The sequence below is a fragment of the Canis lupus genome, chromosome 5 (assembly GCF_003254725.2).
Source record: "Canis lupus dingo isolate Sandy chromosome 5, ASM325472v2, whole genome shotgun sequence".
Lineage (NCBI taxonomy): Eukaryota > Metazoa > Chordata > Mammalia > Carnivora > Canidae > Canis > Canis lupus.
Window position 1 is genome coordinate 24,956,468 of NC_064247.1, and position 14,610 is coordinate 24,971,077.

Sequence of the window (14,610 nt, forward strand, 5' to 3'; positions counted from 1 at the left end):
AGTCAACCACAGCGTTCCTTCATGTTTGCTTCATTTCCATATTTGAAACTTGGTTCTCCAACAGGGATAAACCTAATATATTAGCTTCTTTGTTCAATCACCCAGGATGTAACCAGCATCTGTTGCCGTCATGGCTCCCCTCCTGGCATGGGTGTCCTCCTCACCCCTCTGAAGCCCCAACATTCTGTGCTAGATTCTCCCACTCAGGCGCCCTACTGCAGGGATGCACTTCCCACCCTGCTGGGGCCCTGACGCCTGGTCCCAGCTGTCCCTCTGCCACAAGAGCACCCTTCTCAATGCTCAGAGAACTCCTCCCTGCTGCCCCTGGGCACAGGCACACCTTGCTCACACCTGCTAGATGACTCCAGGGCTGACTTATACAGGAAGGGAATGAAAAGGAGTGGGATTAGAAGAGAAAGATGACCTAACAAGGCTGATGCCAATTTGGTGTCCTTTCTCCTAAAACTTAATCCATCTTCATTCATTCTGTTACACAACACACACAAATTCTATTTTTATTATTGTTATTTTAGTTCAGTTTACAAATGATATTTATTTAAAAGATTTATTCATGAGAGACAGAGGCAGACATAGGCAGATGCCTACAAATGATATTTTAATTTTTATTTCATGGATTATATGAACAGCTAACATGAAAATGGTTTAAAAACACTACATAAACATTAAGTCATGGAAGAAAGCATTTATTTTTGTCTTCAGTAACTGATCTTTTAGAGATTTATCTGCAGGTGTTTGATTATTGATGCCATACTTATTTAGATTTACAAAAAATAAAAAACTGAAACAACAAAAATTAAAAGAATTGAATCCATCTTTCTGCCTGAATGCTCCAGATATTTTTTTTTCCCCTTTAAGCACCTGGGTGGCTCATTGGTTGAGCTTCTGCCTTTAGCTCAGGTCGCGATCCCGGGGTCCTGGGATCGAGTCCCTCATCAGGCTCCCCACAGGGAGCCTGCTTCTCCCTCTTCCTATGTCTCTGCCTCTCTCTGTGTGTCTCTCACGAATAAATAAGATCTTAAAAAAAAAAAAAAAATCCCCAACAGTTTTACAAGAAAAGGTCTCCCTGTTGGCTGTCCTGGGTTGATTTCCCGAAGCTCACAGCGCGTAACTTTCTGTATGTAGTAGGTCTAGGGCTACTTTTTATTGAGAGTTCTCTGGACTTGCAGCAAAGCCCGGGACTTCAGATCACTGGACTTCCCCGCCCCCGGGACATCCCTCCAGCACAGGGACCTCTGCCCAGAAGGGCACTCGGCTAGCAGAGTTCCAGATGTAGGGTCTGAACAGTTCGACCGGCTGCTAACGCCTAGATTTTGCGAAGAAACAGATGAGAATGCCGTTGCTATCATGCAAAACAAATAGCTAAGCGTCCACTGACACGACTTCGGTGGCGGGAGAGGCCGGCTGACCAAGGAGGCGCAGCCCCTCCGCTTGCTCTGCAAAGTTTCCCCTGAAACTTGGGGTTGGCGTCATCACCCGAGCCCTAAGTGCCACTCACCTCCGCGCATGCTCTCTAGGTGGACCAGTGCCCCTCCTACCCGCCTTCCAGGCGGAAGTCTCCTTTTGTTTATTAAATTACGACAGTCGTAAACTGAGATTTTTGTGACGGCTTCCTTGTTTTTACGACAACAACCATGGCGGCTGCCGGTGGTAGATTTGAAAGTGCGAGGACTATCGAAGAACGTAGAGAACAGACCAAGATGGCCAGGGCTGAGGTGTTACGTCAGGTATCTCCGTTTTGGGGCTTTGGAAGTCGTTTAGAATCGTCGGAGTGGACGGTTCCTGGGAGCTAGGCCTCTGGCTCTGCTCCTTCACCCCCTCTTTTCGCCACCTCCGTGTCTCATCTTATCTGGCTGAGGGTCTCCCTTTGGGATGCCCGAAAAGTCTTGGCTATTTCCTGCCTTCCTAGATTCGTTGACAGTCTTCTTCTGCTCATTCTCTTTTTAGGGAGACCTGTTTCTTTCTGGAGTTTCCTTTTAAATTTATCCATTCTTGATATTTCCATTATTTGATCACCGTGGCTGCGCGCTTTTGAGGGACGCCACCACTAATGACTCTGCCAGCGCATTTGACAGCCTCGGTTCTCGCTCCTCTTGTGTCTGAAATAAAGATTGCCATTTTCAGAAACATACGTGAGGCACATTGGAATAGGTCGGCCGTTTCCCTCTCTTGTCTTTTATTGGTATTATTTTGGGGAAAGTAAACTGTATTTGATAAGATGTAGAAGTGTGGCAATGAGGGGGAAAGTTGTAGCTGGAGAGCAACCTAGGTACAAGTGAATGTTTTTGTTTTTGTTTGTTTTAAGATGTTAGAGTTTTAAATAAATGCGGATGAGAAAGGAGCTGGTAGAGGAGGGGGCCTAGTGAGGTGTGCATAATGACTATGGTCAGATTTTAGAGGCAAGGGTGGGCAATTAGTTTTGGACAGGTGAAAGGTTGGTATTGTTATCTGATTTCAGGATATGTAACATATATGCATAATAAATATTCTTCATCCTTTTTGGTATTTTATTTTATTTTATTTTATTTTATTTTGTTTTTATAAATTTTTATTTATTATTTATGATCGTCACAGAGAGAGAGAGAGAGAGGCAGAGACACAGGCAGAGGGAGAAGCAGGCTCCATGCACCGGGAGCCCGACGTGGGATTCGATCCCGGGTCTCCAGGATCACGCCCTGGGCCAAAGGCAGGCGCCAAACCGCTGCGCCACCCAGGGATCCCCTTTTTGGTATTTTAAGCAATTTTTGGAGAGAGTATGGTTTGTAAGCAAAGTTGTTTTTTTTTTTTTTTTTTTTTGACTCTTTAAGATTTTATTTAATTATTCATGAGAGACACAGAGGGAGACAGAGACATAGGCAGAAGGAGAAGCAGGTTCCCTGCAGGGAGCCCAGTGTGGGACTGGATCCCAGGACCCAGGGATCATGACCTGAGTCAAAAGCAGATGCTCAACCACTGAGCCACCCAGGCGCCCCTGTAAGCTAACTTTTATTTTTTTATTTAAGATTTATTTATTTATTTATTCAGAGAGAGAGAGAGAGAGAGGCAGAGACACAGACAGAGGGAGAAGCAGGCTCCTTGCAGGAAGCCCAACATGGGACTCGATCCCCGTTCTCCAGGATCACACCTCGGGCTGCAGGCTGCGCTAAACCGCTCTGCCACCGGGGCTGCCCTAAGCTAACTTTTATAGTACAGATATGCATAGAGTTAGGGAAGGACCAAAACCAACTTTAGACTTTAGAGAGAGAATGAAAAGGCAGAAGCAGCCTTCTAGAAAGAACTTTATTTGACTGTTGTTGAAAGATGAATATAAATTAGCAATATGATCATTTGCTTTTAGAAAGATGATTCTTCCTGATGCATTTTGGGAGCTTGGGTGGAAACATGTGGGCATTGCAGATGGAAGGCATGATCAGTCTCCTGACAGTTGTAGGTCTCAGGCAGTAGCAGTAGGATGGTGAAGGAAAAAAGAAATTTGAGTCCTATTTAAGGTAGGGAGCTTAGAGAGAGGGGAGGGTCTACTCTAGTTCCAAAGATTCTGTCCTTGATTCACTAGAGATTGTTAATGTGGAAGGATAGTTTTGTATTGTTTTTAATCTTTCCTACACTTTGGTAAAAGCAAATTCCTGGCAAGGGATAGACAATGACTGAGGAGACCTTATATGAAAGTGGAAAATTGTTTTATTTTACTTTTGTGAAAAACAATTGGATCACTTGTGAATTTTTATTTTTTTGTTGTTTCAGGCTAAAGCCAATTTTGAAAAGGAAGAAAGGCGTAGAGAACTTAAACGACTTCGGGGTGAGGATACATGGATGCTACCTGATGTCAATGAACGAATTGAACAGTTCTCACAGGTCAATACTAAGAGGTTCACTTGATATAACAGATCTGTCTTTTTTTATACTTAATTAAGTTAATATTGCAAGAAGAATTTCATATACTATTTTCGATAGTTACAGGATGAATATCCCATAGTTGGCATTACTGACTAGATTTATCTCTCTGGCAGAAAAAATATACTTTAATATTTTGGACATTATAACATTGGACAGATTTTGTTATTTCAGTTGACTGGTAGAAAGCTTAGCAAATTTCTGGCCTACTTATATCAGCTTATGGATCTAAAAAGTTACATCTTTTAAAGCTTAATGTCATTTATTTTGCTTGAATTCTTTTTTCCCTTTTAATACTTTTAATTTATACTATCTTGTTATATTTTATGTGGCCTAATAATCTTCTATAAGTTCTTTTGGGGCCGTAGAAATATATACGTATATGTATGTATGTGTGTATGCTCACACACACAGTTTGAGTATAAGTGTTTTTACTTGATTATATCTGTCAGATGAATCTGTAAATAAGACTAAAAACTAAAACTCCCCTCATATTTTTCTGAAAAGATATCTCAGCTGTCTGATTTATTAGCAATGCATATATTATAGAAGCATGTTAAAAGTTTCTGAGAAGATTTTATTCTGTCATATTTATTGCTTAATCTCATGAAAATGTAGTTTTTGGAATACAGATTTCTTTTTCCTCAAAATACTTGTTTTCAAAGTAAGGTAAAACTAATTTCCTTTCTTAATCTCTTTAAAACGATTATTTATAGGAACACTCTGTGAAGAAAAAGAAGAAAAAAGACAAGCACTCAAAAAAAGTAAAGAAAGAGAAGAAAAAAAAGAGTAAGAAACAGAAGTATGAAAAAAGCAATGAGTCAACAGACAGTTCATCAGTAAGTATGTGTTAATGCTAACCAAAGCAGCTACTTGAGAAAATTGTATTTAAAGGAGTAATGTATAGGAACTTAAAATCTGTCAGAAGTTAAAAAATATTATTAGTGAGGGTATGAAAATGCCTGGGAGACATCTACTGGCAGATGTCCAGGAAATATGGATCTTAAGTTACAGCGAAAGGTAGGAGGATGGAGATACAATTTAGGAGTCATTGCTTGGTGAAGCCATTAAGATGGATAAATTGCCCAGGGAAACTGAAAAGAACGAGCACCACCACCACCAAGGAACCAGACAGGAGTAAAGGCCAGCAGGTAGAAGTAGGTGGAAAGGTGGAAGGAAGTACTATAAAAATAAGAGTCTTAAGACATTTGAGGGTCTGTTATTCTTGTTTATTTTTTTTAATAGAAATTAACATTTAAGTTTTTGAAATAGGACATGTTTATATATTTATCTCTGGGGTCAAAAGGAAGGACATGCTCTTTTGCTGAATCTCTGGCAAGTTCCAGGGGGAGAGGACTCACAAAGGAAGGGAAATTCACACTGATTTTTCTGGAAGAAAGAGGTCCATTGTTGGGGCACCCAGGGTTTTTTTTGGCCAAACGTCAGGGTGTGTTTTACTGCATGACGTTTGCATAAGAAAAAAATATTGAAAACTGTAAGGCAATCAATAAGCTAATTATTAACTGTATACTTAAGATAGGTGGACATATAATCTAAAATTTAAAAACTAGTTCCAAAATAGTACATAAAAATTTAACATGATGAGCTTTTAAACATGGTTTATATTTGTAGCTTCACATTGTTAAAAAGTGCTTCAAATGTACTGCTGGAAAGTTGTTCTTTATAAATGGCATGGGGGAAATGTCAGATATTAAACTGTATAAACTATTTTTATGGAATTAGAAAGCTAACGTGTTATTCAAACTTGAATCAGTTTTCAATTTCCACTTACATTAAGTTGATACAATATTAATAATCTAAAAAACATATTTTCTAACCAACAAAAGTCCATTGAATTCAAGTTATGCATGTTGAGTGATGAAATCTCTGAGTAGCCCTGAATGGTGAGACCTGGAACCGATGCAAATGGTTGTTAATCAATTGACTAATCAGTTGATTAATTGACCAATCAATTGTTAATCAATTGACTCAGTCAGTTAAGGGCCAGCTCTTGATTTTGGCTCAGATCATTATCTCAGGATCATGAGACCAACCCCAAGTTGGGCTCCGCATGGGGCATGGGGCCTGCTCAAAATTCTCTCTCTCTCCCTCTGCCCTTCCCCATCCCTCTCTCTGTCTTTTTTTTTCCTCCTTCTCTCTCAAATATATCTAAAGAGAAAGAAGTACAATGTGGTTAAAGAGCAATGAGCTAGCGATGTTGAGGAATCATTGGTCTCCTAGGTATGATCTTTAGAGGGTTGTATGTGCAGTTGAATCACCAGATTCTAGTCTGGCCCTCTCATAGTTCTAGAAACTGAGTTTTTGGCAGTATACCCTGAAATAAATGGCTCATGAAAGCTTATCTTATAGGAGAATGCAGTTTATTTATTCATAGTGAGAAATACATCTGTCTTGTCAGTAGCCAGCAATATTTTTGTAATGGTAGGAATACTTGAGTTATTTGGGAAAAAATTGTTAAATATAATTCAGGACAAAGTGAGATAGAAAATATTAAAGTAAAAAGAAGGTAGAGGCACTGTTTTCACAATTGTGGATTGAGTTGCTGATCCCATTGAGACTCTGAAAAAAGTAAGTTATCCTTTTTCCAAAAAGAAATTTATATACAAAGTTGTTTATTTTGGTGGGATTTATGAAACTCCCTGGAATTTAGACAGAGATCACAGGTTAAGAATCTCTGTCCCATGGGGACAGATCTCTTAGGTTGAGTAAATATTTATGTGATATGATTAAGGGTACTCGCTTTCCCTTCTTATAGACACATTGTCTTGTTATTTTTCTTTGTTCTTTACCAGAAATACAGTTGGCCTTTGAACAACATGGGTTTAAACTTCATGCATCCAATTATAAACAGATTTTTTAGATAAATATAGTATAATACTATAATGTATTTTCTCTTCCTAATGATTTTCTTAATATTTTTTCTCTAGCTTATTTTATTGTAAGAATACAGTGTATAATACATATAGCATATAAAATACGTGTTAATCTATTATTTATGTTATCAGTAAATCTTCCAGTCAGCAGTAGGCTACTAGTAATGTTTTTCTGGGGAATTAAAAGTTAATATGTGAATTTTTGACTGTGTGGGGAGTCAACGCCCTTAATTGTTCATTGTTTAGTCATTACCTGTGTATATATGTCTTTTTGTTGCAACATACGTTGTGTACATTTTTACATAGGTATTAAGTTGTGTAACTATATTTTAGAGTGTTGGAAGGAATGCTCAGTGTCTGTACCCACTGAAGTAGAATGAAGAATGAAAGAGACGCTTGTACAGACAGTGAGGGGAAGGAAAGACGGATAGTTAGAGGAGTCTGGGTTATTGTGGGGTCTTCAGGGAAGGAGAGATAAATAATACTGAGGAGAATAAATTTGGATTAGCAAGAACTCAGGAAAGGAGTAAACTTTGATCGAGAGTAGGAGCACCTCCTCGCCTGAGCTAGGAGTGCATTGTTAAAATGTGAACAAATACAGAAAAATGAGGAGGCGTATGGGGAAGAGGAGCAGATTATTGATGGTGTTTCTGCTTGTTTCTGTTTCCTCTGTGAAGTAGCAGGTAAAATCATCTGAGAAGATAATTTGGGAGCACAAGTAGGATGAAGGATGGAGGAGATAGTGTAGATTTGAAGCAGTGTCATTTAGGTAATACAAAAACAGCAGATGAATTTCTGAGTAGTGCTGAAGGTCCATGGGAGGTTAGAAAGCATATCTTGACTTTCTCAATGTTTCCTTATTTTTTCTATAACTTTTAAAATCAACTTTATAGAGATATAATTTATGTATAATGAAATGCTCCTATTTTAAGTATACTATTTGATGAGTATATCTATTTAACCCTGTCAGTTAAGATTAGAACATTTCTTTTCCCCAAAAAGTTCCTCATGGCCCTTTGGAGTCAATCCTACTCTCCCTTTTCTTGCACCCTGGCATTGGGCAGCCATGGATCTGCCATAGCATACCGTAGATGAGTTTTCCCTGTTCTAGAATTTCATATAAATAGGTTCATGTAATACCTTTTTTGTCTCAACATTATGCTTTTGCAACTCATTCATGTTGCATGTATCCCTTCCTTTTTATTGTTGTATTTCATTGTATAAATATACCAGTTTGCTTATCTGTTTACATTTTGAAAGTCATTGGGATTATTTTAGTTTGGGGCCATTATGAATAACACTAGCTAGGAATGTTTGTGTACAGGTCTTTTTGTGAACACATTTTTATTGCTCTTGGGAAAATGCCACTAATTTCCAAAGTGGTTGGACCATTTTTTTTTTTTAAAGATTTTATTTATTTATTCATGAGAATACACAAAGAGGAGAGAGAGAGAGAGGGGCAGAGACACAGGCAGAGGGAGGAAGCAGGCTCCATGCAGGGAGTCCGACGTGGGACTCGATCCAGGGTCTCCAGGATCAGGCCCTGGGCTGAAGGCGGCGCTAAACCGCTGAGCCCCCCGGGCTGCCCGTGGTTGGACCATTTAATAATCCTACCAGCTGTGAATGAGAATTCTAGTTATTCCATATCCTTGATACTACTTGGTATTGTCGATCTTTGTACTTTTGAGCCATCCTACTGTGTGCATAGTAATATCTCTTGTGCGATATTTCCTTGAAGACCAATGATGTAGGGAAGTTTTATAACTGGATTTTTTGTTTATCAGTGAGCCATTTTGAGTTAATTTTTGTTTATGATATATAGTAATTATCAAAGTTTATTTTTTCCATATGGATTTCCAGTTGTTTCCGTATCGTTTGTTGAAAAGGCTAATAACCTTTCTCTGTTGAACTGCTTGGGTTCCTTTGTAGAAAATCAAATAAGCAATTATTTTTGAGTTAATATCTAGACTTTCTGTTCTGCACATAGAGCTACACATCTCTCCTTGGCCAATAAACACACCATCTTAATTACTTAGCTTAAGGTTAAGCATTAGAATCAGGTACTGTAAATTGTGATTTTTTCTTTTTGAAAATTATTTTGGCTACTCTGGGTTCTTTGTATTTTAAAAATAAATTTTAGAATTAGCCTATTACTTTATTTTTTAAAAAAGATTTTATTTATTTAGTCATGATAGACATAGAGAGGGAGAGACAGGCAGAGGGAGAAGCAGGCTCCACGCAGGGAGCCTGACGTGGGACTCGATCCCGGGACTCCAGGATCGCGCCCTGGGCCAAAGGCAGGCGTGAAACCGCTGAGCCAACCAGGGATCCCCTAGCCTATTACTTTAAATAAAAGTATCTACTGATGCTTTGATTGGAATTGTTTTGCATCAGTAGATCAATTTTGGGAGAATTAATATAATATCTTAAGTTTGCCAGTCTTCCCACCCATTATGCATGTGGTAGATATATCTCTCCATCTATTTAACTTTTCTTTAATTTCTCTCAGTGTTCTCGAATTTTAGTGTAGAGGTCTTCTGTATCTTTTGTTCTATTTTATTTTCTTGAGTTACTACTGAAAGTGAAATCTTTAAAATGGCAGTTTCCATGTATTTGCAACTAGTATATATATTTACAGTGGTCTTTGTATACAGGTTTTTCCTGCTCTCTGAAAGTATGTTTTATGTCACTTTGCTTTTATGAAAGTTCAGTGTTAGTACCTGTTTTTGCTAACCAAAAGAAATCTGAAGACGATTTTCACTTTTATGAAATGGTAATTGCTTCTTTATTTTACGCCATTTTGGCTTGTACAAGGTTTCATAGGAATGCTTTATTTTTGGATAGTGGAGAAACCTGTATTTACCTTGTATCTTCTTACCTTGCTAAAAGCTTACAGCTTTTTTCCATTGGTTCTTTCTGGAGGGAGAGGGATAAGAAGAGAGAGAGAGAATCTTAAGCAGACTCCATACCCCACATGGAGCTTGATGCAGGGCTTGACTCACAACCCTGAGATCATCATGACCTGAACCAAAACCAAGAGTCAGGCGTTTAACTGACTGAGCCACCCAGGTGCCCTTTTTTGGTTGATTTCTTAGTACTTTTTTTATGTCGTGTAAATAAAGACACTCTTCCCCCCTTTGATTTCATTTGTTGTTGTTGTTGTTGTTTTATTTCACTAGTTAGGACTTCAGTATTGTGTTGAATACAAGTGGTAAGAGTAGGTATCCTTACTTTATTTCTTATCTTAGATGGAAAGCATTTATCTTTCATTTTTGAGCATGATATTACCTGTGGGTTTTTCATGTATGCCCTTTTCAGAGTAAGGAAATTGCCTTTAGTTTTTTTCTGAGAGTTGGAATCTTGAATGGACATTTAATTTTGTTAAGTGCTTTTTTTTTGTGCTTATTAATATGATCATCTGATTTTTCTCCTTTATTCAGTTAATATGGAGAATTACGTGTTTATTGTTGTTTATTATGGTGTGTAGTAAATATGGTGTGTTTTATATATAAATAAATAAATGTAAAAAATTTTTATTTTTCTGGTTGTATTTGCCAACAAATTTGGGTTTTGGTATAAGGTTATTGTTGGCCTTGTATATGAGTTAAAATTATTTTCTCTTCTGTTTTCTAGAAGAGTTTATGCAAAATTGGTGAGTTTTTTCCTTAAATGTTTGCTAAAATTTACCAATGAAACTCTTTGGACCTGGAGTTTTTTTTTTATGGGGTGGTTTTTCATCACAAATTGAATCTCTTTTAAATGTATTAAATATTTTCTATTTATTCTTGAGTTAGTCTTGGTAAGTTAAGTTTGTAAGGAATTTTCTTTTTTTCATCTAATTGGTGAATTTTTTGTAATAAAGTTGTTTATGATATGTCCTTACTATCCTTTTAATGTCTGTAGAATCTGTGGTTGTGTCCCATCTTTCATTCCTGATTTTTGCAATTTCTATTTTTTCTTTGTTTTCTAGGTCAGTATAGTTTGAGGTATATCAATTTTATTAATTTTTTCAAAGAATTGCCTTTAGTTTTCATTGATTTTCTGTTTGTGTATTTTCTGTTTCATTGATTTCCACTGTCTTTTATTATTTCTTTCCTAATACTTATTTTTTTGTTTAATTTATTCTTCTCTTTCTAGCACCCTAAGGTAGATATTCATTCTAAATCTACCTTTTTTCTAATGAGTATTTAATTTATAAATCTTTTTCTTAGCATTGTTGAGTCTCTAATTTTGACATATTAGATTTTCACTGTCATGGTTTTCAAAATATTTTCTAATTGATTTTTTTTAACCTGTAGGTTATATACTTTTTAAAATTTCCAGATATATATGGATTTTACCAGTTTATCTTAATTTTTTTTTTAATTTTTATTTATTTATGATAGTCACACACAGAGAGAGAGAGAGAGGCAGAGACACAGGCAGAGGGAGGAGCAGGCTCCATGCACTAGGAGCCCGACGTGGGATTCGATCCTGGGTCTCCAGGATCATGCCCTAGGCCAAAGGCAGGCGCTAAACCGCTGTGCCACCCAGGGATCCCTCTTAATTTGTTTTTGACTCTGAATTTAATTCTGTTACTGTCATAAAACTTACTCTGTTAATTTTGGTTTAAAAAAATTGAGGGGGATCCCTGGGTGGCTCAGTGGTTTGGCGCCTGCCTTTGGTCCAGGACGTGATCCTGGAGTCCCGGGATTGAGTCCTGCATCAGGCTCCTGGCATGGAGCCTGCTTCTCCCTCCTCCTGTATCTCTGCCTCTCTTTCTCTCTATGTTTATCATAAATAAATAAATAAATCTTTAAAAAAAATAAAAAAATTACTGAGAGTTTCAGTTTGAGAAGGCAATGTAGGAAGACTCTGAACTCATCTGCATGGAACATACCAAATTATACCTATTGGTAGAACAATTCCTCTTGAAGAAGACCTGAGGGCTGGCTGAACAGCTGTTGAACAACCAAAGGTAGAACAGCAAGAGAATAGCAAGAGAGATGGAGACAGGATGGATTACTTTAAAAGAGTAATTGACATACACAGCCATAGATCCAGCCAGCCAGCAAAAGTCACCAACCACACATGGTCTTCATAGAGGACACCATACAGAAGACTCCTTCAGCTTAAGGAGAAGCAGCTGTTTTGCCTAACCTATAGAAACAAGCATGAACATAAGCAAAATGTGGACAGAGGAATATGCTCCAAAAGAAATAACAAGAAAAAGAAAACTCAGAAAAAGAACGAAATGAAACAGAGATAAGCAATATGGCTTTTTTTTTTTTTTTTTATAGTCACACAGAGAGAGAGAGAGAGGCAGAGACACAGGCAGAGGGAGAAGCAGGCTCCATGCACTGGGAGCCCGACGTGGGATTCGATCCCGGGTCTCCAGGATTGCGCCCTGGGCCAAAGGCAGGCACCAAACCGCTGCGCCACCCAGGGATCCCGCAATATGGCTTTTAAATAATTGAAAGTAATGATCATAAAGATACCCACCAGGTTGGAGAAAAGAATGGAAGAACTCAGGCCTTCAGTAAAGAGATAGAAATTCTTAAAAAGAATCAATAGGAGTTGAAGACTACAATAACTGAAGTAAAACGTGTATTAGAAGAAATCAACAATGTATTAAAGGATGCAGGAGAATGTATTAGTGATCTGGAAGATAGGGTAATGAAATGCACACAAACTGAAAATAATTTTAGAAAGGATAGATGAAGAGATCTATTGGACATCATCAAGGGAACAAGCATTTGCATTATAGAGGCCCCAGAAGAAGAAGAAAAAAGATGTAGGAAACTTATTTGAGGAAATAATAACTGAAAACTTCCTTAACCTAGGGAGGGAAATAGACATCCAAGTCCAAGAAGCACAAGAGTTCCAAACAAGATGAATCCATGGAGGTCCACACCATGGCATACAACAATGTCAAAAATGTCAAAAAAAGCAGCTGGAGAGAAATAAAAAGTCATTTACAAGAGAAAAAAACTTATGAGGCTATCAGCTGGTTTTTCAGCAGAAACTTTGCAGGCCAGAAGAGAGTGGCGTGATATAGTCAAAATGCTGGAAAGACCCAAAACCTACAACCAAGAATATTTTACCTGACAAGGGTTTCATTCAGATTGGAAAGAGATTTCCCAGACAAAAGAAAGAGAAGCTTATCCTTACTAAACCAGCCTTCCAAGAAATGTTGAGGGAAAAGAAATGGCCATGGACATAGGAATAATATGAATAAAAAGATGTAAAACATGACAACATATACATAAAATGTGGACAAGGGAGTAAAAAGAGAAAAGCAGAAAAAGAAAAAAAATTTTTTTTTTTTTTTTTTTTTAAGAATATGTTTGAACAAAAAGACCATCAAATTAAGATAGACTTTTGTTTACTTAGGATGTTATATATGAACCTTATGGTAACCATAAACCCAAAACCTATGATACACCCAAAATATAAAGAGAAAGAAAGTGAAACAAAACAGTATATTCATTGATCACAAAGAAAGAGAGCATGAGAAGAAAGGAACAAAGAACTGTAAACATAACGGAAAACAAATTTAAAAAATGGCAATAAGTTCATACTTATCAATAATTACTCCAAATATAAGTGGCTTAAATGCTGTAATCAAAAGTGGAGAGGATAAAAAAACAGGAGCCATCTCTATGATGCCTACAAGAAACTCACCTCGGACCTAAAGAAACTTACAGACTGAACATGAAGGGATGAAGAACATTCACCTTGCAAATTGAAGTGGAAAGAAAGCTGGAGTAGCAGTATTTACATAGACAGGATAGACATTAAAATAGACCATAACAAGAGACAAGGGCATTACATAGTGATAATCTAGGCATTCCACATTGGGTATTTACCCAGGGAAAATGCAAATACTAACTTGAAAAGATACATGCACCGCTGTGTTTATCACAGCATTATTAACAATAGCCAAAACATGGAAACAGCCCAAGTGTCCATCAGTAGATGAACGGATAAGGAAAATGTGGTGTGCAGACACACTATGGAATATTACACAGGCTTCAAAAATAATGAGATTGTGCCATTTGACACAACATGGATGGACCTAGAAGGTATTATACTGAGTAAAATAAGTCAGAGTGAGAAAGACAAATACCATACAATTCCACTCATGAATGGAATTAAAAAAAAAGAACAAATGAAAAGGAGAAACAGAAATATGTATATGGAGAACAAACTGATGGTTGCCAGAGGGAAGGGCTATGTGGCGGGGGTGGATACAATGGGTGAATGGAAGAGGGAGGTATAGGCCTCCAGTTACGGAATGAGTAGGTCACGGGAAGAAGAGCATAAGGAATACAGTCCGTGATATTATAACATCCGTGTAATGGGACAGATGGTAACTACATATAGTGGTGAGCACAGCAAAATGTATGATCAAATCACTAAGTTGTATACCTGAAACTAATATAACACTGTGTGTCAACTATAATCAAATAAGAAAGAAAGAGGAAAAACCTCAAATGTGTAGGCTTTGTTAAGTCAGGAGGTACATTAAACTTGATGGTGTATGAGTTCTTCAAGGTAAGGTGGAAGATTGAAACTAAAATCAGAAGAATTGAGGTCATAGCATATCAGAGAGAGGTGAACAGTGATTTTGCTAAGGTAGTGAAGTGATTGTATAAGGTGAAAATGAGAAGCAAAATTAATAGAAAGGGAATGAAGGCAGGCAAGTTGCACAGATGGTCCAGGTATGGACCATTGGTACAGAATGGTCTGTGAATGAGTAATAAGAATACTAAATGTATCACTGATGCTTCTTTCATTCAGTGCCTGGTATTTAAAGCTTGCATGC

At 37.6% G+C, this 14,610-nt stretch overlaps 1 protein-coding gene across 3 annotated transcripts in view; it reads left to right on the top strand.

The window, feature by feature from the left end:
- Window positions 1-485: 485 nt before the first annotated feature.
- Window positions 486-14,610, top strand: part of CWF19L2 (CWF19 like cell cycle control factor 2) — a 145,106-nt gene continuing 130,981 nt past the window's right edge. For all 3 annotated transcript variants that reach the window (XM_025465667.3, XM_049110021.1, XM_049110022.1), the window contains exons 1-3: window positions 486-1,745; window positions 3,760-3,870; window positions 4,626-4,748. In XM_025465667.3, coding sequence (XP_025321452.3) covers window positions 1,653-1,745; window positions 3,760-3,870; window positions 4,626-4,748 — 327 coding nt within the window. In that variant the 5' untranslated portion in view covers window positions 486-1,652. The remainder of the gene's footprint in view (window positions 1,746-3,759; window positions 3,871-4,625; window positions 4,749-14,610) is intronic.